This window comes from Rhopalosiphum padi, chromosome 2 (assembly GCF_020882245.1).
Source record: "Rhopalosiphum padi isolate XX-2018 chromosome 2, ASM2088224v1, whole genome shotgun sequence".
Lineage (NCBI taxonomy): Eukaryota > Metazoa > Arthropoda > Insecta > Hemiptera > Aphididae > Rhopalosiphum > Rhopalosiphum padi.
In genome coordinates this window covers 13,430,223-13,456,552 of record NC_083598.1, presented here as the reverse complement: position 1 = coordinate 13,456,552, position 26,330 = coordinate 13,430,223, and the positions used below count along the sequence as shown (strand labels likewise).

General features: G+C 26.9%; 1 protein-coding gene across 1 annotated transcript; it reads right to left on the bottom strand.

The window, feature by feature from the left end:
- Nucleotides 1-12,335: 12,335 nt before the first annotated feature.
- Nucleotides 12,336-25,469, bottom strand: LOC132920064 (uncharacterized). The gene is made up of 3 exons (XM_060982113.1): nt 25,310-25,469; nt 21,362-21,595; nt 12,336-12,920 (listed from the first exon to the last, which is right to left on the bottom strand). The coding sequence occupies exons 1-3, from the start codon at nt 25,338-25,340 to the stop codon at nt 12,862-12,864; spliced, it is 324 nt and encodes a 107-aa protein (XP_060838096.1). The 5' UTR covers nt 25,341-25,469; the 3' UTR covers nt 12,336-12,861.
- Between the last annotated feature and the right edge of the window lie 861 nt (nt 25,470-26,330).

The window sequence follows — 26,330 nt, the reverse complement described above, 5'->3', positions numbered from 1 at the left end:
GTTTATAGGTCAGAAGCTTATTTATTATGTCTTGGAGTTATAATTTCCATTTAAAATCCAAATATTTTTACAGTATTATCTAAGCTGTTTTGTATTAAACAATATATCTATACATTATATATTTGTTTTATCATAAAGTTTATTAACTTAGTTTTGGATTTAATTAAATCTTATAAAATAATATCTAAATATTGGTATACTTATAGATAGATATAAAATGCAATTGTTTCTTTTATAATTGAACCTTTCTTAACAGTTATTGTAAATTATAATATCTTCACCAAAACTTAAAACAATTGACAATCATTAGGAAACTGGGTTAAATCTTTAAAAAATGTGTCAGTGGGTATTCATCTGTTGTACAATCACCATAATAGATGAGTTGAATTTGAATTATAAAAATATTTCATATGTTTTTTGATATTATTAAAGTAATTTATTTTACGTTTAGTACGATGGTTGGTTAATTAAATTTTTTTCTGAAACCATTAAATTTATTAGGTAAGTTATTATTATCTGATAATTTTAATAGTATTTATTTATACAAAATTATGTTACTGTTATTAAACTTTTGAGTTAATACTATTTTATAGCAAAAAACTGAATAAGTTCATGATGTAAATAGGTAATATTTTAAAATTAATCTACACATTTTGAAAATATTGCGACACTACATACATAGTTATATTAACATTATATGCAAGAGTTATATGCATTCATTGTTTAAATATTCAATTTAAATTTTTAATTCAAATATCTAAAAAAATTGTGCTTATTTATTTTTTTATAAATTTTGGTTTAAATATGAATTATTTAATTTAAGCAACCTTGTATTAAATTTTCATGTGTTAGCTATAGAAATTCAATATTTTATAAATTGTAAGTTAAAAATAATTTATAAAATTTGGTAATTAAATGCTTAAAAAACAAATATATTGGGCATTTTTAATTTTGTAAAAGTACAAACTAGATCCAATTTGTTACTAGATACAATTACCTACATTAATAATCAAATCATTTTTACTTCTTGAAAAGGTTAAGCAAGACAAATAAAGCACACACACACATCATTTAAAATCAATGCATTCATTGCTTAATTTAAAATCTAAAAAGAAATAATCAAATAATTGATACATATTATTATTACATACTTTTTACTACTAAATAATAAGCAATCACTTTAATACTTAATGATTTTTGATGTAAGACTTTCCAATGTGAGTCATGAGAACCTTTTTTTGATTCAACTATTAATTTAAATACAATGTTGATTTGTATTTTCACCACTAGATAGCATTAAGTATTTGTATTTTGTATTACGATTTTCTTTTTTTTTGCGGTTCACAATTATTATTATTACAATAATTATTATCATTATTATTATATTATAGTGTAAGGGAATGACCCAAAATCTCACGATTGAAAATTAATGACTAATGTTATATCTATTCAAATTTATTGCATGGAGTTTAATATTATTGATTATTGAATAATAAAAAAAGAAAAAGAAATAAATTGTAATTGATATTGGTTTTAAAATATTATTACTTTTATTTTTCTCTTTCTCACACGGAGTTTTTAATAATAATGTATATTTTGCAAATTCCCGATACAATTTTTGTTTCAAATAAATATTGTTATAAAATATAATATAGATTTCAAATTATGATGAAATTATTTTTTATGTACCTAATAATAATATTATTATTATTATTAAATATTAAGTAAACATTTTAGTATTATAATTTATTATTTAATACTAATAAAGGTAAGTATGACACGTTTTTAACTTCTAATACTTTTTTATGTACTATTTTGCTAAGAAAATTATATTTATTATTTAGGTAACCATTTAAATAAAAAGTTAATACACAAGTTAATTTATAATAAGTAAGTACTATAATAAATAGTAAATCATTTAGAAAGTCATAAAGTTTTTAATTACCATAATTAATATTGTTATTTTATTTAACTAAAATTTATTTTTATTTTTTTTTAAATATGAACTAAATCTGAATTCAGATTTAGAATTTAGTTTAAATGAATTCTTATTTTATAATTCGAAAAAATAGATTTTAATTATTTTAAATGACGTATTGTTATTAGTTTATTACTATAAATGAAAATAAAACTACTTACAACAATACTACAATAACTACAATAAAACTAATTAAAAAAATTGCCATCCAAACATAAATTAAAATAAATATTATAATTATGTAGAATTATGTATTGCTTTACTTCTGCTCAGTGCTCACATTAATGTTTTCTAATTTTTATTTTGCAATCATATATTCGCATTATCCGAAATCCAATACATTATATAGATATATTATAGATTGTTTTTTAACTATCTCCCTTAGATACTTCAAATTATAAAAATTAAGTTACTACTATATTTTGTATTCATATACATATATATATAATTTGCAGTTTTCATCATAATCCAGGCAACAATATCTCGGGAAATAAGTAAGTACGTGGAATTATCTTATCATTTATATATTTATTTTTTAAAAGTCGTAGTAAGTATTATTTTATATTAGTGTAATACTCAGTATTTATTATATCTATTATAAAGTATAAAATATCCTGAAATTCAATTACCTATGTTACGCTGCAGTAAAATAGGAAAAAGTCAATCGAATAAGAAAAGATTCTTTGATGACTGGAGAGTGCAGATGGTCTCTACCGATACTTTATTGAAGAGCATGAACGTTTAAAATTGAAACCAACGAGGCAACGACGTATAATAGATACCTATTGGCTATTTACCGTTTAGAATTACTGCTGTAGGGAAAAAAATAAATTAAAGGTTATAAATTCGATTTTGATTTTTTTTTTATATTGATTACAAAATACAAGATGATTGCGCGTCTGTGCACTACAATAATGGCTATCAACACAAGACACATTTAATTGATGAGAGAAAAAAATAACTACCTATATAATTTAATCAGGTATTACAGTATAAATGTAGAAACATAGACGAATTCCTCAAAATGTTCATGCCTGTCGCTAGATTTTTACATTCACCCCTTTTACCCATATAAAGTTATTACTTATTTACATAAATAGCTTGTAGACAGTAAATATTAATTTAATATACATTACAGGGGTATTTATAGGCCTCTAGGGCTCTAGGGTTCGAATATAACTAATATAAGTTATAACTATATTATATAGTATGTAAATTAATTGGAATGTCAATAGCTGCGATTCGAAAAATAATACAGATATTGTAATGTAGTCTGTAGTTTTTTTCAATGTAATATATGACTAATAGCCTACATTTTACAATGGCCCAAAAAAAAGTCAACTTAATTTTTTTTTTGAAAATTCGAAAAAGCCATTTTATACAGTTATTTATTTGTAATATGGAGAGAAAACAATTTTGAATGAACGAAAGAAACTTCTATTTAAAAAAATACATTATTAAATAATTAAGTACAAAACACATTGATACTAAAAAAATATACAAATACATTTTATTTATTCTTTAAGCATTTTATTTACATTGTATATATAATTTAACAATAATTTACTAACCATATATCTACTTGTAAAATAACTTTAAATATTACAAAAAAAAAAAGTCAGTGTGATAACTGCTTAGTAGAAAACAAAATTATTTTAACAAAGTATAAAATAAATGATAAAAAAAAACTAATGAAATACTTTCATTCGTTTAACTAATAATTCTATATTTCACTTATTAAAACGACACGACAATGCATGTTAACAGGTGAACACCAAACAATTTGGTACAGCAGCTGCCCATCTTGTTTGTACACATCAGAACTAACACGTTGTATAATTAAAAAGAAAAAAAAAATACGAATTCATTTTATACAAAGAAATACGATTGTCGATTATAGCCTTAAAAATCCAGTATTTCTTTTAGTTCGTCGTTACACAGTCGGTAGGTATATGATGTAATGAGATTGAAAATACAGTTTTCTAATATATTTCAACAATATCTGAAATCTGTTACGAAGTACCTATAGGTAAATATATTATGTATACAAATATAAATTTAAAACATTTCCCCTCTGATCGTTCATCCATTAACAGTCAGATCTTGATCTCCGTCCATAATTTATAGTTATTGAATATAATAACACTTATATCACTTATCATTTAACCATACAGTTATATTATACGTGATGATTTTTAAGCACGATTAACCCATTTCCAAGCTTAAAGTATACACATTAGTTCAAATTAAGTTTTTTGGAATCTTTAATTATTGTCAACTTAAGCACGATTCATTAATGGCCCGTGATTGGTCATTGATTACACTTCAGTGAATTGTTCGAATCAATCAATTTTTTACACGACCTGCGGGATAAGAATAGTTGCAATAATGTATGTACGTACGTAGACGGTACACGCCTAATCGTTTTCAGCGGACAGCACTGCGTTGAAACACTTAATGAGCACGCCAAATCGCTCAAAAACGGAAACGAGTAAACGTGAACTATAATATAATAACGTATTAACGTGACACGGACGGCGACGGCGCGGGGAAGATAGTTGCCGCGTTCGCGTTCAACCCGACTCCCACGTCAGAGTATAGTTACGATGGATTACCAGTGAAAATTTGATGTCTGATGGTGATGAATTTGACAATACGTTGAATCTAATACGTTGTGACGTTTATAATAGATATATTAATGTATATGTTAGTATTATAGCGTGTATCGACCCGTCCGGTCCCACCCGTTCGGAATTGAAAATTTTAAAAATGCCGTCACGCCAACCCCGCCCTTAAGCAAAATTGTTTTTTTTTTCATTTTTAATTCTATACCATGTATATTTCAGTAGGTATACGCAATTTGAATGAATATTTTGGTTACGACCATTTTAAATACGCGTATGATCATCACTCGGAGTGGCAATTATACGTTTACTTAAAAAAACGCCGCACTCCAGCTCGAACTCTAAGTGATATTTGAGTGTATTCATTTTTTCCTATGCCATATATTTTTAAGTATGCGAGTTGTTTGAGTTTATTCGAATATTTAAACAATTTTTACAACCTTGGTTTTCTCGTTATTACAGAACAAATGTGTGTGAAGCTACAAACGAATAACGATACTACGAATACCAGCTAGTCATCTTCGAATGCACGTTTCGTCAGCTTTTCAAAATCACAATTTTATCAAACATTTTTCCGCAAATATTTAGTATAACTGTATAAGGTACATAATTATTAGTTTGAATTTTTTAACTCTACTCAAATTGTTGTTTTGATATCAATATATTCGGTTTTCCCTGAAAATCGATTTTCAAGGAAAACAATAATTGTTTATATTTTGTGATAAGTCAATGGAACATTTACGTCTAAATTCATTAACATGTCTAATATTATTATTATTATAATAATATTATTTGCGAAAACGAAAATGACATTATAACCGTAACGCCGTGTAACCACCAACTTTTAATTTAATTGTTTAATCGTTTCGCTCGTTGAGGTACATACAATATTATAATTATTATATACGTATATTTTACAAAATATATTATATACTAATTGTGATTAAATTACCTGTCATTTGGATTTAATTAAAAACGAAAAGGATGACCAGACTATTGTTGTAGTTCAAACAAAAGCGGCGGTAGAAATCGTTTCGACGTAATGTTTTTCGTAGAATTATGCTATTATTTTTAATGCATTGTCAGCAGGAAAAATATTTGGTGAGTATTGTGGTTAGGAATCGATCGAAGACCTGTATCTGCTGTATCAGTCTCGAAACATCACGATGATGTTGTACGTATATACTATACACTCAGCAACCCTCCACAAGACAGTAGAGTCAGTAGACAATATTTTGCGCATCACTCTAATTTTATGATATTACACAGAGTGATCAATTTAACAAAAGACACTTATTATTTCAAAAACTATTAATGTTTTTTTTTTTAAAAATCCAATTTAATAACTTCGAGTTTTTCGAAAAACAAAATTATTCTAAAATAATATTTTTTTTTTTATTAATATCGGTTTTTACTTTTTATTAGGTTCTGAGCGGAGTGACGAATGTATTGATTTTACAGTGATACGCTTTATTCCAGTTTATTATCATTTTCCGGGTCAGTAAAACCATTGATTATATAATTATATAATATACTATTTTTCATTAATATTAAATGTTTAAAATTTACTTAGCTTTGAAATCTACCATGATTTTATTTTATGACATTATTCTTTCCTTTGCCAAACACCCACATATTATTATTTATTTTTAAAAGTACATATTATATTATACCTGATCTGTACATAATATGTTACATTAGATATCTATTCGACATTACAATAATATTATAGATAGGCACACGTGCATTTGGATGTAAGCTTGAGGAGAGGATAACTGCTTCCTTAAATATTTAAATAGGGCAATGTATTTTTTAAATTAAATAGAAAAATATTATTATAAAGGCATTTTTAATTCGTAGGAGTTGTTAATTTTATTCAGTATAATATATCACAATTTAAACAATATAATGAAACTGGGTAAATATAAAAAAAAAACAAACTATATGGTTTAATTATGCTGTTAGTTGCGTGAATGAAATTGAAAAAGTAATTATCTGATTTAAAATTCGGTGATAACAGTGAAATAAAATAAAATATTATTAAAACCTCAGTGGATAACAATAATTACCTTAAAAAGGTCAAAACATTTACAAAAAAACACCATTGACAAGACTTCATAATAGGTTATTTTATGCATTTCAGAATATTATATTTTTTAAATTATTGACCGATTGTATTACTCGATATAAAAATGAAGAAGACTCTAATAATCTTAAATGTTTAATCTTTATTTTAATAATTGCAAGTTATAGATATTTATTGTTTAATTCAAACGAATAACTGTTATCAATAATTTAATCATTTTAATTATTTATTGATTTATTTAGCATGTTATGAACTTAGTAAAATATAAATTCTATACACTGTAACTTTATATAAATATTTTTTATATTATATACTATATATAGGTATAAAGTAGTGAGTGTAGTGTTTTTACAAGACATACCTATAAACCCACCCCATTAGGTTACGTTATAGATATTATAAACATTGGGCTAATGTAAGGTTTCACATGAAACATAACAGGTAAAAATAACCCTGCATACGTAATTTTCTAAACGAAAAAAATACACCCGTTCAAAATAAGAACTATAACAAGTACCAATTCCCTACCCGCTTTATTCAGACTTATAGAACTGATAACTTAAATGTAGTTGGTGTGGTTTAAATTGGTTTGTTTTTATGTTGCGTAAATAAGTCTTTAATCCGATTTTTAATTGAATTTAGTCTACTGAAAAATGAGAGAAAAATACACAGATTACTTACATGCATTTATGTAACATAATAAAACAAGTCTAGATAGTTGAGATTATTTTACAATGTTACATTTTACTGTAGGCATGTACATTGTACAGTATAAAAAAATACTACGATATTTAATTTTAGATTTTTGTATGAACTTTAATGCGTATTTGTTCGTATAGAAACTTACGTAGGAATACGGGTATCTTTATTTTCGTGTAGGTATTTACATTATAACAATATGTAAACGTTTACCTACTACGTTTTGTGTAACCCTATTTAGCTCAAGTATTATATGTTACACCATAGATTAAGCACATCTAATCTACGGTTAAACCTATATAAAATAAAGACACCCTCTCATAAAATTGCACGAGTTATACTATTGTGGCACGTTTTATGCAGTCTTATGTTGTATAATACACAATATAGACTAATTTTTAGACTTATTGTGTATTATAATAAAATCCAACAAGTAATAGTATAGGCATTGGGGACTTTTAGAAATATTCAAATAGTGAGGGCTCAGGGATTATATTTATTTATTTTCAACAGACAACAAAGAAGTTACAGTTATTCTTATGTTAACTCGTTGGTCAGGTTAGGTTCTTATCTCATACACAGAAATAGATACTAATAGAATTTAAAAGAGACAAAAAAAAAATATTAAAATTATATAAGTGTAAAAATACCATTATAATTTCAAAATTTCTGGTTTAGAAAGGGGCACTAATAATAAACCTATAACCTATATATTATGATATTTTTTTTTACTAAATTTCTGTGTAATAGTATTATAACAATCTGACTTAAATACATAATATGATAATCAGGCTTACAGAACACAAGACTCACCAGAGGAGTATTTCTACTAAATTGGCCTATCGCTATTCTTTAAATCGATTTGCCGAAACGTTTTCGGATGTATCAAATATATATTATAATATACCGAAATCGAACACAATAATATTATATAAATTGTCGCAGGCGTCTAATTGAACTGTGAAATATTATTGTATATCATCTCATCATCATTCATTGCAGGTATGGGTAACCTATTTACTTCTCGTATTAACCGAATTGTATGCGCATATAATATTATATTATAATAAGATGTAATATTTTATCAGAAAATTTTTTAAAATTTATTATACATACAACTTTTAGCCATCGTTTAATAATGTAATCAATTTATTATTATTCAATAATTTATCACCATGAAATACGAATATTTATTGTTACGTACCATTGATATCGAGTACAATAATATTCGTTTTCTCTGTTTTAACTCAATTAATGGCGGAAAGAAAAAAATAAATTTATCTCATTTCTGGTTTTATATGTAAACCGTATAGGGGCGTGCCGAAATGTTATTTTAAGAGGATTGGAAGCGGTGATTTATTAAGGGGTTTTGTATAGGCAATACGGTGCTCATTCATTCTGCAGTGCGTTTGTGTGAGAAGTACCTAAAATTATTATCATTAGTATGTGCACATGTTTACAGAGACTTGGCAATGTCCGAATTGGGATCGTTGTGGTTTTAAACTTGAACACCTATCCACTATATATGCAATAACATATAAATCATTAAAAAAAAATGAATTAATTAATTAATACGTAATAGTAATAAAAGTAAAAGTAATAAACTAATAACGAATGGAAAAAACTAAAATGGTTTTTATTTTATCTAAAAACACTATCATAATATTCATAATACATTAATACATAGATACATAATAAAACAAATATTTTTTATACGTTTCACCATCCACCAAAAAAACGTCACTGTATAACATTCGTCACGGCCGTATGACCTGATGTCGCGTCATAAACAAATGGTGAGTAAACAGTCGAGTGATAAGTCTATAAACGTGTATTCTTGTTCAGCCATGACAAATAGACAGCGTCTTGCCATAATTGTGTCTTATCGTTAAGCGTCGACACAATGACCGCGACGACGACGATGACAACGATATAAATAATCGCGTATGACTTATTATTATCACGTACAAGTTTGAGTGCGCCGGTTGTTTGACGTTTCGAGTGCGATTGGCTAGCGAAACGCGAATGTACCTACACAGGATGAAAGCGTTTTCCCATTTCCCGACGTTGGCTAATTCTGTTTAACAGCCCTCGGCATGGCCAGTGTTTAAGATACGTATCTTAGATACATTCATTGTTATTTGTATCTAGATAATTTTTTCATTGGCGTTCTCGTGTTTTTTTTTCATTTTTATTTTTAGATTTTGGGCGGAGCGATGAATGTATTGATTTTTTACAATGGTATGTGTGTGTTTTTTGTGTTTGTGTACTCGATAATAGTAAAGTCGATAAAATGTTTTGATTTTGATTTTGGCGGTGGTTTTGGATAGAAAATAGAATTTAGATTCTAATTAATTGTACTCAAGAGAAGTAAAAATTGAAAATGTCTATTACTTTTCTTATAATCCAGAAAAACAAACATTGACTTGGAAAACAGGAATTTCACGAAAATTCAATATTATCATTAAAATAATTGTTTTGTAACCACATGATTGCAAAAATGTATATAGTCTTCGCTCAAAATCTATTATAGTAATTTACTCAATAACGATTTCCACCTAACTAATAACAAATATAAGTGGTACTTACTTGTCTACGTGTTTATTTTATTCCAGTGAGTTTTTAAATTTTCCTCGTGTTATTTGTAATTTTTTTTGAATATTTTAATGTTCAATAATATTGATGTAATATGTTCAGAAATATTTTATGGTGTTGTTGTTTTAAATTTGAATTGCATTAAAAATAAATTGTATATTATATACCTTATGTTAGTCATACTGTATCGGTTGTAAATGTTCAACTATATTGTTATATTATTGATTGTTGGTAAATTTAAAATATGTAAAACCAATAACTACTAAATGCGGTTAAATAAATAATATTGAAGTATTTTACATTTTAGCAATTTTCTGTATACAACCTTTGGTAATATTATTTAAAAAAATACAATTTGTATACAGTAGATATTTAGTATGTATATACAGTGCCTTGTACCTTGAGGTTAAACAAAAAGAAAGCATAGTACAATATGCATTATTTTATTATTTGAAACGTTATAATATGTAATTTTTATCTTGGATCTATGGGTAAAGAAAAATGAACCATCAATTTTAATACTTTTTTTTTTAAGTATTTTGCCCATTTCTAATAACATGTTCGTAATATTTCTACAATAATTCCGTGTTAATCACAATGATTTTGTGCTTTCGGCGTTGTTATCATTGTTGTGACCTTTTGAAGAACCCTTCGTTTCACTCCAGTAGAGACATTTGTATTTTGTACCTATATTAAAGTGTGTAAAGATTTATAGATTACTCAGATTACTGATTCACCATTTATGTTGTATTTAGTGAACTTGCTTAGGTAAACAGAATATGTAGTAACGGTAAGTACAAGTATGTACACTATTTGTATAGCTTGCAGTATTCGAGTTTCAAATGGTGGCGAGAAGATTAGAAGTCATCTCTACATTTTTTTTAACATAATATTTTAATTTGTGTTACTAAAAGTATAATAACCCGTCTTATAGATAAATCATAATGACCAAGTTGTTCAGCCATTACTCTGCTACTTCTGCAATCTTTAATATTATATTATTCGCAACTATAGGGTTAGTCAAGTGATAGTCTACACTCTGCTGTATAATATTATTGCTAATTCAAACATCAAAATAGATAAACCTTCGTGTGTGTTGCTATATAGTGTATTTGATTGTGTTAGTTAATAAACGGATGCAATAATTGTTATGACCTGTAAGATACAACTTTGAAAAATGTATTTATATTGGTCCAACACGTTCAAAAACCGGTGCGTATAGTTGGAATGGATAACCAAATACTTCTTAACTGAATAAGATAGGAATAGGTATAAAGCTACTTGGTTAATACATTTTAAACAATAAAGGAGGTGTCTTGAAAGTTATTAAAACGATAGAAATGTAAAGCACGCAATTTTTATTGCTATTAAAGTCTTAACGCTGTTTTGTAGCAATTACCTACGAATTAGTGGCTAAATCGATTTTCTATGCCAATTAGTTTAACAGCTGTACGCTGTTGTAGTAATTTCGTCCAAAACAACTTTATATTGTCAGAAACTGGAGTAAACAAAAATAGCCGCTGTGCGTATTTATGCCGAGAATTGTTGATGGTTTTACTAAAAGGAATAGAACGAACAGGCATTGAACGCTTGCAACCGCGGAGACCAAACTCAAGATTCCGATAAAAACCACTTGAGCATAGAGAAATTATAGCTGGTGTATTCAAGATTCTTTGGTGTTCACCTTGTGTTGTAGACTCGAGAGTAGTTTTTTTGTTTGATAAAAACTAATATCGATCTTTGCAAGTGAAGTTGAACGCACAGAAAGGCCCACATTTGTACACTAACGTATAACTGTGTGTTAAATCATGGCGAAGGCACCGTAGCGGAACGAGAAAATTTTATTAATTCAAAAGTTGTGTTGCTCATATTATGAAAAACCATTGAATGTCTTTAGCCTTTGTGAAAATCGAAAATGGAGTTACTACGTTTATTGTTAGTATACAAATGGTATATATCTTATCACGATAAATTTTAGACTTTTTGATGACGATTTTCTTCGCGGTACTTACAAAAGACAGAATACAATGATTTAAAGGTTCTATTTGATTGTTTTTCTCAACTTTAATAGATCTTACATTAAGTAAAACGGTACCACGGTTTGTTATGGGTAAACTATGGTAATGCCGAGGACCTAACGCGAGAGTGTTTAAGACGTTTGTATATTATTATGAATAGACCTTAATATTTTTTCACATACACAATATTAAATGTTATGGACGCAGACAACTTTAGCTAACCTCGAGTACAATAGGTGATGTTGATAATTATTTTCAGTCAAACGCATATGTATGTATTGTATATTATTATAGGTATCTAATCGTTTATTCAGACATAAATGTTTTCGGAAGAATCGTATCTAAAAGCAATTTATTATAAATGAATAACAATTTTGATAGTTATAATATTAATTAAATGGTAATATTATTACATATATTAATATAATAATCGTACATGTACATGACATTTTGTAGTAAAATGCTTTCGTTACATTTTTATATATTATTATTATTATTCACGTGCGATTCACGTGTACTCGAGATATTATTATATAAATAAAATGAGTCCGACAAAAAAAAAAATAATAATAATAATAATATTAATACAATAGGTAGGTGATTGTAAAATAACTGATTAATATAATATTAAAATAACGTAGACATGTGTTGTGTTTCTGTGTGCGTGCGTAGCGGACCTAATACCCATTTGTGGTGTACGTGTGTGGGCGGTGGTTGTGAAAAAGATAAAAAAAATATATTGCGAATTCTCTTTTGATCGGTATATTATTCTCGCCGATGTTTTCTCGTGCTGTTTTCCGATAAATATATAAACATTTTTTTATATATTTTATAGTGCTGTTGATTAGGACGTGTGTTCATTTAAGCAAGACGGATGCCTTTGCTGTTTGGGCATTCGGACTCCGATTTCACAGTTAGTTCTGCAACAAAAATATTAATATTTCAGCGCACAAATATGCAATCCACAGCTTTACGAATTTGTATTTAATACATATTATATTGTAATAAGTGAGTTCTGGTTAAATTGTATATATATTATACATTATATTTAGGGCATTTTATTATTGTCTATCGATCGTTGCGGTTACAGTAGATTTATTGGTGGCCAATATGTACCTAATATCTATATTGCACGTATACTACGTATGGTATATATTGTAGGCTATAGGTACTGCAGTTTATAAACATTTGTACTGAAGTCCTGAAATTTATTTAAATACCACGCGTATTTCAAAATTGAGCGATGGAAACCAAAACGTACTATTACAAAAATACTGATTCTTTAGATAAGCAACTCTCTACATTTCTTGTAAAACCAATTTAAATTGACTGAAGCCCAATAAATGTAATGAATAATGAGTTATGGTAATTAAAAAAAAAAAATTCTTCATTATATTGATATTTTAAGGTTTACTATAATTTAGATTATTCTGTTTCCAGCATTGTTGGATATTTCCTTTATATTCATATTTTATTGAAAATGATCAACATTGAGAAATATAAAAACTTTTAGACTATAATATATTCAAAAGAAATAAAAAAAAAATCAAACTTTACATTATAAAAGAAATAACCATTTTTTTAAAAAAAGATAAAAATGAGGTAGGCGTTGCAATGAAAAAAAACATTTGCGGAAACTACATCGTCAATAAAAGCAAACCGCTCTTGAAATAGATAAGTAATTTTGAAGTTGATTTTTTAAAATTAGGTATTTAGTAACAATAAATCATTTTCATTAAAAAAAATTCAAACTTATTCAAAAAACTTGAATTATATTTTTAATATAATTTAATTTAAAACTTCATAGTTGTAATTATAACTTAATTAAAATTTTAGCTCCTTTTAGATTAACTATTTTATTTTTTCTATGCCTATCTAAAACAGGCAATAGTACGTTATGATTTATCATTATGACGTATGATTATAAATAATTTATGGAAATAATTCGATATGATAATGTTGATGATTGATGTTTGTTCATTTAACATGGGCAATAGTATGTTTTGGCCTATAACTGGAATAATAACCTTTTGATTACTTAAATATCATTTTTATATGTATAGATGATTCTTTTCGGATTATCCAGTTATATTTAAATGCTAATTTGACTAGGAAATAGTACGCTTTGACCTATTTTGAGGTTAATTTCTCAACAATTTTTCTTTTAAGAATTGTTTAACTCGATTTTAAAAATTTTGGTTTTCCACCTCTCAATTTGTGGTTATATATCGACTAGATATATAGTTAAACTATTATTCTAAACATTTTACTTTAAAATATTGTGTGCTTTAAATTTAATTATTTATTTTTTTTATTTATTTTTTTGGATTGTATAGTCCATTAATAAATTAATGATTAATTTTAACGGATTTTCAATTACATAATTACATACACACACACATCCAAATTGATGAAGGTTTATTTTTATGATTCTATGGGAAACCCCAGGTTAGGTCATTCAGTAAATGTCGTAAACAATTATAAGATTTTTATATTTTTATTTTTCATTAAAAGCTGTAGTTGATAATGATCGGTTGATCTGAATAGAATCATTTCATACCATTTAAATTTTAATATGCATTATGCCGTATTGCCTTATGCTTTCATAAGTCGTGCTTGAACCACATTTTGCGGTTAAGTAATTAATATATTTTACTAAGTTTTTGTCGTTGTTAAATAAGTCCAATACAAATTGTGTTATCGATGTTGAACAACCAGGATACGTGACAATTGAAGTTAAAATGATAAATGTTAATAAAAAAAAAGGTAATTTTGTTTTTAATTTAAAATTAAAATATAATATAATGTATATTAAGTATGGCTATATTGGTCTTATGAAGCTATTGTAGGTTATATACTGTAGCGATATGAATTTTGTTTGTTTCGTTTGTGAACTCATTTTTGAATAGCAGCAGCGATTCAAAAGTTTCACATAACCACTCTATTAGAAATTTGACACATGTGCTACATTTAAGTCATTTGTGAAATTTCTCAGTGTAGTTTTCTAGGAACTTGAAACAGAACCATTAAAATTTCCAACAAAATCATGCTCTGTAGAACAAAATAGATTTTAGTTGATCTGTCGTGTCCTGATATTGAAACAAATGTACACCAAACTGCTTCTGCAGTTTCTACATTATAAATTAATAATTATAATATTCGTTCTGATTTTTAAATAGATCGAAATTATTAATTTATTGTATATTAATCAAGGGTAAATGCCCAGTGCTCAAATTCGATAATTTTTATACTTAAATGATGTGATTTTTATTTAGGTAGGTACACAAAATATATTCTAAATATCCTATTTAATACCTATTGCTTTTTCAACATTTATTAATTTCGATTTTTATAAAATAGATTAAAAAAAAAAAAATACGTACTTCATGTACAATTAATAATCATTTAGTGGTGCCCTATCATATTATTCATATTACTATTTAATTTTTGTATTTGAGAATATAATATCAACATTATTTTCCAGTGTTATAAAACAATGAATACTCCTCTCATCTATATTGGTATTATTCAAAAATCGATCTATACAGAATTTATTCATTCAGTTTACATAAATAGTATTGAAATATTTGTTTGCATTTCCTGTAGTTTTATTTTTTTAAATTCTCAGAATACTACGTGAAGTGAAAAAGTAATTGGTTTAGAATGATGTGTGAATATTTGGAAAAAAACATTTTAGACTAGGTATACTCTTGTTTTTCAATTTCATTTTGTAGAACATATATAATAATCATAATAATAATAACAGAAAATAAAGTGAACAGCGTAAAAAACATATTTTTACGATCGAGTACTTAGTATTTTTAAAGAAAAAAATTGAATTTTTATGAATAAAACGAAATATATTTTCTTTTTTAAGTAACTAAAAAGCTGTTTGAAAAATGTTGTGTTCATTTTGTTATGATTTATCTCAATGTTAATAACTACAACTGATGTTATTTTCATCAATATGTTGAAAACATTTTTTTTACACAATTCAAAATGACAAAATATTGCTGATAACAAGTCATAATTTTTGAACTAGCAGAAAATATTTATTTTTTTTTTATGTTATAAATTTATTACGATCACTGTTTTATATATATTTGTGTTTCCCGGGCTTAATAATTTTGAATACATCCGAAAAGCATTTTTAATTATCAGTTAAATCATAATTTATAAGTACCTGCTACTTTCTTCAATTGTTTATAATCAGCTGAAATCCATTAGCTATGGTTTGTGTTATCTTCTGATTATCAGAAAATATTTTACTTATATTATACGGTTTATAGAATACCTACATGACTACATAATATTTTACCTAAAAAACTCTAATAAAATACTGTTACATTTTTTAGTATGTTTTTAAAAAGTCTTAGCCTAATCTTCTACGCTACAACCGAATATGGTCTTGAGTGCGAACGCGTATGAAATAAAACAAAATATAATACATTAGGCGTGAAAATGTATGAGGTAAGATTTAATTTTAAATCTGTGTATTTGCAATAATTGCAATATGTTTTTTAAAATAACGTTGTTGGTGGCATATCAATTAAGATTTCGCAGTAAAAATTATCGTCATTTAAGCATTATTATTTTCTATTATCGTAGAATAAGATAACTGTTATTTTTCTATTGTCTAGCGTTATAATATATCAATTATACCTATGCAATTATGTATGTCATATAAAATATAATTGGTTCATATAAAACACCTTGACTGCTTTCGAAACAATAATTTTTTTTTTACACAGGCTATTTCGAATAAAAACACATCGATTTGTAATAAATATAACTTATCAAAAGTTCTGATGAACCGAGAAGTTTAATCATAAAAGTTATAAGAAAATACTAAATATAGCGTATCCTGTCACTAGTTTTAGATCCCCCGTTTAATATGGGCTCAAACTTTTAAAAACTTGTTCGTTTTGTATATTTTTGACCGAGTTACAAAAGAAATTGAACAGGGCATTATTGAAGCGTTTTCACTAATTATAATATAGTTTTTTTCTCAGCCAATTAATTATACGAACGTTACCTACTCAAAATGGTTTTCAGTTTTCTTTATTTGTAAATTCAATTTTGCATAGTAATAATATAGGTACCACGTTTTATTGATAAATAAAAATAATTTATATTATATTTAATTTTTATTTGAACACATTGGCTGTTGACATTGTATATTTGATATGGAAATATCTATCTGCTCATATACTTAGTAAAGTTTACACATTCCACATGGAATGTGCCTACAATATTCGCAAAACATCACATTTGATCAAATACCATAAGGCACAAATTATACATTATAAAACAGGGGTCACCAATTTATATTTTTAAGGGCCACATTTTAAATTTGAAAATTTTTCGCGGGCCATCAAAATTCTTAGTACATATAATATAATAATAAATAAATGTTGTCGTAGTATAATATGTTACCTATTTATTATTTGTCTGCGGGCCGCGGCCGCCATTTGGTGATCCCTGTTATAAAAACACCATTACTTAAGCTTAGGGACTTCTAGAATTTGTACGTGTTATTAGACAGTCGAATAAAAATCATTATTTAAATATATATTGAATTTAAATCAAAAATTAGAATTAGCATGATGTTGCATATTTTTAGATTTTTACTTACTAGCACAAATTTATACATTATTTAGTATTTTAGGATTTTTTTGGTAACATTTCTGCAATGAAAAAAAAAAATTGTATGATTGTAATTTAACAATTAAAATACTTATTTTATACGTAATTATATCATATACATTTACTATTTATTGGTAAAAAAAAATTTATTTATTGGTTAAAAAAATATGTAAAGAATTAATCAAATTTCGGCTGATATATTATTACAATCATGTCACATAATTAAATTGTTTTAAGAACTTAATTATTAAAACATAGTGTGTTTATTAAATAATTATTTATAATATTATGTATTCCATTTGAGAATTAAGTGATAATAATTTGCCTTATAAAGTCATAACTCAAAAGTCTTTACTAAGTTGAAAACATATTTGATTTTATCCTTGGTAAAGATGAGATATGTGTTAAACATAAATTATTGCGGTTCAGTGACTCGTGGACTCGTGGTCTAGTGATATGTAAATTTAAACGTATAAATAAAGTAGTGGAAAAAAGGAAAGGTTTGTCAAACTAAATAGTAGAAAATCAAATAAAAGTATATACTATTTCAACATTGATATTATTATTTTATTACTGTTGTTACGAAACGATTTTTATGAAACAGAAAGAAGTATAATATTATATTTCTTAGCTATGTATTCGTATTAACAATGGTTGATGAACTGAAAATAATTTTCTAACGAAAATCATTACCTAGTTACCTACTATATATTCATATTATACGCTATCCATACTATATCGAGTTACATTTTTTTGTTTAAAACTATTGGAGATCATGCAGGATTTGCACTAAAATTAAACAAAATCCTTCTAAGAAGACTCAACTATTCCAAAAAATCTCCAGTCAATCTACCTCGGTAAACAGCCGAAACATTGTCCGTGTAAAAACTAAATAAATTATCAGTTGACGCTGCACACCATTGATTAATGTTTTTGGAGCTGTCAATTTTATACGAAAAAATGTATGTATATTTGTATACCTACTTAGTTGTTTATAAATACAAATTTAATATTTTGGAAATAATAAATGGTAATTAGTAACAATTTATGAATGTTAAACTGTGTATTACAGTAGTTTAAAGGTAAATATGTAAGTAAATGTACAGAGGAACTTTAAGAGCTCATGCAATTAACAAAAGTGCACCTAACTACTCAATTTTTATTTTGTAAAAAAAATTCTTGTTATGCACTAAAATAATTATCCTTACAAAAAATACATTTTAAATTTAGTATTAAATATTTCAGGGTACCTTAGTGTCTTACACAGACCTTATACTAAGTATAGTCTTATATAGTATTTATAAAAAATATTAAAACAGTACATTTTTATCAGTATATATTTTTAGTAAATTTCTATAGTTTAAATAAATGAATTATTATAGTTTATATATAAAGTAAAATACCGTTACAACGAACTCCAGGGGACCGATTTTTTTTCGTTATAACAAAAATTCGAATAAGCTCTTTATAAAATATAAGCCCTGCTTTTCGGCAGGGGACTTCTATGACTTTCGTTATAACGGGATTTTTCGTTGTATTCGTTGTAACGGGAATTAACTGTTTATATATATATATACATACTACCCCGTGAACTTTCTTATTTTAACTTATTCAAGACGAAATTGGTCTTTTGCAAGGAAAGGACACAATTACAGAATATTATTCAAGTAGAGGTTTAATGTACATAGTTGAATTCAGGTTTCATATAAATAAATGCTACGTTACCTTCAAGAAATACGTCTATGACACTCTTTAAAAGTATCCAACCGACTATTAACAAACCCACCTGCAGGTTGATGATGATATACCTGTACTCTAATATAATGTATTTAACTGTTTACTGTACGGTTATCAACTACTGCAAAGATCACAATCTCACTCTTAAACTAAAACGCAGTCTAAATGTTTATAAGGGATGCGTTTCGATAAGTTAGATGCAAACAAATCAAGTGTCCGGGGTAAAATGGATGTGATATATGACCCAGTAGGCGTATAAAGTTTAAGTGCGCGACTAAAACGAATGCGTGTCTACAACCCTACAGGGACTACTGAACATTTTAACCAGGTAGGTATATTATTATATATTATGATGACACCCTTGAGTATCCTTGTTTATTCTTATAATATCTGTGCGCGTACGTACCGTTTTTATGATCACATGCGATTCATATCGGATAAAGATGAAAACGATAACGATAACGGAGTCAAAAAAGGGAACGCGTGTACCGGCAGCGTGTAGAATTTTTTTCCCGCGATTATCAGCGTATATTATAGTAGGTACATAATTATATTATAATATTAGGCCGCAAGTACAAAAGTTACTTAAATTATACTGTGGTAACGGTAAGTATAGTATACACGATAACGTATAATAATATCACATCGACGCGTCTTATTTTTCATATGTGTTTGAGAACATATATACCATCTTCGCCGGAATGGTTCATCGAGGTGGATTAACCAAGACAATTTGTCTTTGCATCACAGAAGTTCGTTTTAATTAGTTTCATTATATTGTTATATACATATATTAAACAAACGTAATACTTTAAATAATCGGTGCGATTACGATTCGTGCGCAGTTCCAGATTACGATTATTAATACAATATTTTCTCCGTCGAACAACTTACACACCGCGTTTTATATGATACAAGACGGTGTTATTAACCATATAGAATATTTTCGTGTTGCTATACAGCCGCTGTGTGGACAACAAACGGAAGCGGCTGCGGTTCGAATATTATGTAGTTTTAATGTGCCATGCAAGATTCGATAACATACCAGGTAATATACCTATAGGTACATATTTCTTATTAATACAATTTTTACTACTAAAGACTATATTTTTTTAATATATCTTTAAATATATATATAACTCAGCAGCGTGAACGTCAAGAAAATTCTTTATAGATAGGTAATAACGCCGTTCAAATCGAATCGAAAAATACAAAAATGAAACAACGAATAAAATTGAAAGTCATTCTAAAATATATTTGGTGTTCTAGGTTAATGTGGTAACCAAGCATTGCAATAGGTAGTATAAACAGCCCGTTTTTTTTTTTTTTGGTTTTAGAGTTTTATTCACAAGCCAATCGTAAAAATACTCGTATACATATATAATATTATAATACGTAATAATAAATGCAATAAATGGGTACGGGCAATTTATTCTCTCTTTCTACATCAAAACGCATGACGAATGTCGAGCACGCAATAATATAGTTTATTTTTCCCGGTTATAATAATATTATATTCACATGAGTGACATCTCATGCAATTAGTTTTGCCGTTTCACGTACCAATGTAAAATACGTTTGAAATTCGAGTGTTTTAGCTTTGCCGGCGCTAGGCGGTGGTTATCGTTGAAGAGTGCCGCGACGAATTGAAATCGATCGTTATACAATTGATATGACGAAAAGAGAAATAATAATAATAATAATAATAAAATGGTAATAAATAAATGATAGGTAACATATGTTTTTTTTTTAGTGTGAAATGACTGTTACAACGATTATAATAAGAGTCTAAAACCAAGTTTTTGTTCGCTGTCTGCATTAACGAGGTGTTTATAGAGTGTTAAGACCACACTACACAACAGTTTGCATGGTGTGTTTTTGCACTACGCGATTTCCGACCATTATACCTAAATGGGTCTGTTGTAGTACATAATATATATAGTCCATTAATACCGTCGACTGATTGTACTCTACTCACTCGCGTTGTGCTCGCAGTTGTATTTCTCCATGACGCACTTGTTGCCGAAGCTCAAGTTCACTTTGGCTCCGTCAGATCCGCAAATCGGGTTGTAATCGTTCGGGCACTCGGACTTGCATTTACGGGCCGGCGAAATCGTTGTCGTTGTGCTGGTGGTCTTCAGTTTGTGGCTGGTACCTATTTTCTTGTCGCCGGCCGGACTTCCATTTACTGACACCAACACGACGGTCAGACCTTTAAATTATTTATAATACAGATAAATATTATTATTTTTATATAAATATCATATTAATGTGTGTGTATGTTTATTTTAGTTCTACTAGGAGATGGAGTATGTTCAAATGTTCTTTGAGATTTTTAAAATTATAGTGTTAGTATAGCTATATTAGAAAACTAACTGTCAATATTGAAATTTGTGGCATAAATAATATATATATTATATGTATGATTACTGCACAGGGATTTTCAGGGTAGAATAGAAAACAAGATTTTGATGTTCATAGAAAAAAAACGAAAGTGGAAAATGTCTAAAATGTTATTGACTTTAAATTACTAGGTTTTCTTTACAATTTTGAAATCTCCTAAGATACGACGTGTAATACAGAGAAAAACATATTTTTACATGGACATTTTTGACTGCAAGGGAATTATGCATTTTATTGCCATACAAATTTTACGTATAGCTTTCATAGAGTTGAAACCAATAAACAATTAATATTTATAGGTACAAGATAATCATAGTTATGATTCAGTTTAGAGAAAATCTGAAAAATGTTTTATAAAAATAAGGTAAATTATAATAGATGTTAAATTTAAAACCATGATTGGAAAAATGACATAATATTATTTTATTATCGATAGAAAGAGATTGTATTTAGAGTGAGATTAGTTAGAACTAATACTTTTATACCAAACCAATTAAAGTTTTTATTCAATTTATCTAAAACGAGATTTCAAAATCGAATTTACTATCTGGATATAAATATCGTTGTGAAAAGACATGATATAATTAAAGAAAAAAAATAATAAGGTAATATTATATTGCATTATTGCCATAAATACACAGAACTTTATATTAGATAAATAACAAAAAATACATATCATGGCATATCTGAGTTGAGTTTATTGAATTTGTTCGTTATCGACTCATATAGGTAGTCGTGTTATATTCTGTCTAGGACAAAGGTTAAAAGTAGTACTATATATGTCATGTACAATAATCTCGTCGCTAACGATTTTTATATTTTCATCATGATATCATTATTGCTTTACTTTCGAATACGATTTTAATATTATATACATATTGCAATATCTTCTGTGAAGAAGGTCGTTACTCAATTTTTGTCACTTTTAAGTTAATAGTTAATACCAAAATGTAACAGAATATAATACTGCCTATCTCTCACAAAGTAGTAAATTATTATAATTTCGAAAATTTGGCTCACGTGGAAAAAAGTGTTTTGTTTCATAATATTTTCTCATGAAACAAAATATAACCTTAAATTTATGTATTTTTTTTTTTTATCAAGCCAATGCTATCTAAGCATGTGAATATAAAACATCAATACGTGAAAGTGATGTGCCTACTGAACGATAATTATTGCTATTAATCAAAAATAAAAACCGATGTCAAATTCATTTTTGAACACGTCCGACAATAAATACTAAATTATAATGGGAAAAAAAAACTTTTTCATACAATAATGCCGATAGTTAATAATTCATTTTAATACTATAGGTACATGCAGTAAATAATAATAATAATATTGTATGGTAATATCAGAAAAAAGAGTTGTCACTGGGTCCCTAAATTATTTTAGTTTACACCTCCCTAAAAATAAAAAAATGTCTTTCATTTCAATTAACAAAATAAAATTAACTAAGCCAACAACTTTCTTTATTATTCAATTATTATTGTGATTTAATTATAGTTAAGATAATAATTAAAGATTAACGTTGAAACGAGACTGTACTCTGTAGTCGATCGCACATAAATGGTCTAAAAATAAGTGTAGGTACATAGACATAAAGATAATATATAAATGTGTATTATTAATTATTCCACGCCACTTCTATTAAACTTAAGTTACAACTTGTAACTAGGGCACGGATGTTGTAGTATTAAAAAAATAGTAAAATTGATTGCAGTATTGCACTAAAATATACCAAAAATTGCACTTAAAATATTAAAAATAATAACGTTTTGTTATAATTCATAAATTTAGGTTTATTTTTATTTATCATTAATTCATTAACTTGTTGTATATTTTATATATCACTGACTCATTAGTAAAAAAATTATAAAAAATATATATAATATAACTTAAAAAATATCGTTGCATTGAACCGTAAATTATTTTTGTGTTAAATGTATAATCTTATCTGTATACATTGCAAATTCGAAAATTGCAGTATAATGAAACCGATACGATTCTAAAATTAGTCAAACAATCGTTTCGACTATAAATACATAATATACAATATTATCAATAGACAATAAGTCATTTAATCTGTAATATACATCAATACATTATGTACTTCAGAATTAAAGCAATTTGACAATTTTATTTCATGAAATTTTTATAAAACCGTTTAAAAAGTATTAAAAAAGTGAAATTATGTAAAAAAAACTTTAAAAAATTATTACATTTTTTTTTTTTATAAATGAGGAAATTCTATAAAATTACATAAAAATCCAAAAATTCTAAAAATTGCAGACAATTGCACCTAAGATTTTTAGATTTTAGTTCGTAATTACACGACACACATTTTAAACTTACTTAGCAATTAATTGAAAAAAAGTTGCAAATGCAACAACATCCGTGCCCTACTTCTACGATTTATTACTATACGATATACATACAAAACTAATGGGTTATCTAAAGACTATCTTAGGTCACTTATTGAGTTAAAATTATAACTAAAAACAATTGAACATATAAATTTATATTATTTATTAATGAGTTATACCTAACAATTATTAATGTGTATTGATTAGTAAAAATACTATTTTAATATGATAAATAATGCTAAACATACTAATTTATTTTGGAAAATTAATTTTATTTGTTTTGTTTAATTATAAAATCGAATAATCTTCAACTGTTGAATACCATAATTATATATAATTCGGTAGTTCTTGGGTTTAAAACCAATCAGAAATTAAATTTGAAATTATTTGACGTAGGTAGGTAATTACGGTCATGATTCTAAGTACAGATATCTATTATTTAAAAAGAAAATATATATGTATTAATTATGACTGACATTTATAATTTACCTACCTACCTATATAAAATATGGTTCAAAGTTAAAACATTAATGGATGTATTATGTCGGAATCAACCTATCAGTGATAAGTCGACAAAATATTCATTTAGTATATCTTACGGAATGGAATAAAACACGGATGAACGGATGGTATAACTAATACACACTAGATTATAATGGATTGATTGAACAGTGTTTCATAAATCATTATACGAAATACTTTCATCACGAAGGTTAATGATCTCGATTAATTCGAATATTGTTTTCTATGTTTTTAGAATTTAACGCAACTCAGTGTGTTGAAATTAAAATACATAATATCATGCTGTCAAAAAAATGTAATCTAACACGATGAAGCTCCTCGAACATGCCGAAAACTTTTTACATTACTCACACACATACACACACAAACACATTGAGCCGGGTATAAATGTTTTAGTTTTTCATGAGTTTATATAACCCCCTGAAAGTTGCACGTGTGTATTTATCATACCATATTTTATTTTAATTTGTAGTAATTGTTTAAAATTTAAATCGACACGAAAACGTCTTATACCTACCACCTATGTACATGCAATATTATGCATTTTATTCCTGAGTAAAATTTCTCATTTCTGGTACAACTAAAACTATAACTATCTATTATTGATAATAATAATACTTAAAATATCGACTTACCTACTAACAGGATTAACGTTAAAGATTTCATGATGTATTCGTTTTGCGTGTTATTAACTTGTTTATGGTGATAATAATAATTATCGTATGTTTCGTGAACACGGAACCAAGTGTTTTGTTCGCGAGACGACGTCGTGTAGCTCTCTTATATAGACGGTTCTCCTACCCATAAGAGCATTATTTTATTTTTTCCTGTTGAGCGACTGACGTGAGAAAGGTCATACCTATATCGTACTTACTGCTATAATATAATTGGTCGTCCCTCCTACTGCCACCGTGGATGCTTGTCCACCAATTATGTAACAAAACTGCAATGTATAAACATTATTATGTTTATATACAAAGGATGTACTTTGTGTATAAATGGTTTTTTTTTTTTTTTTTTATCCCATTCGTCTGTCTAGTAGGTAAATGCGTTTTGGAAATGATTTGTATTCGTCACGATGTGAATATTGCGGCGCGCTTCGTTAAAAAATGACTTTGACCCATCGCAAGGTTATGCCAATAAATTTCTCGCCCGAGAAGCGTTTCGTATGTGCTCGTCACGACGTACTGCGGTGTTTGTCGTCGAGGGGTCTTTGTTCAACAACAATATTAATATTATATTCATCTCAAATAAAATGTGGGCGCGCGTGGAAAGGGAACAGAAAATGCTTGTTTAGCAGAAATCTTGTAAACACATTTTGTTTTTTTTTACCGTTTATCTAAAGTAGTATTAAGGGACTAGACACTAGGGAAGTAAGACAGTTTTAAATACTATACATTAAATTAATTATTAGATATCATATAGATTGTAGATCATAATGAATAGCTAATCGGTAAACAGTCATATTTTTATTATTGCACTACACTCCATAATTGTGTTTAATCATTGTCGTATTTTATTATACACGTCATAGGTACTCTAGTTCGGAATCGGTAGGTACGATATTGTGACCAAACATAAAATATACCTATAGGTATTAGGTACATCAAATTATAACAATTATTATAAAAACATCACATTTCTGAACACTTATAA

Bases quoted from the DNA above. Each gene is read 5' to 3' on its own strand.
- LOC132920064 (XM_060982113.1), bottom strand. From the start codon at position 25,340: ATGAAATCTTTAACGTTAATCCTGTTAGTAG. The intron at 21,596-25,309 runs GTAAGTCGATAT...AATAATTTAAAG, and splicing joins AACGTTAATCCTGTTAGTAG to GTCTGACCGTCGTGTTGGTG. The intron at 12,921-21,361 runs GTGAGTAGAGTA...TTTTTGTTGCAG, and splicing joins CAACTGCGAGCACAACGCGA to AACTAACTGTGAAATCGGAG.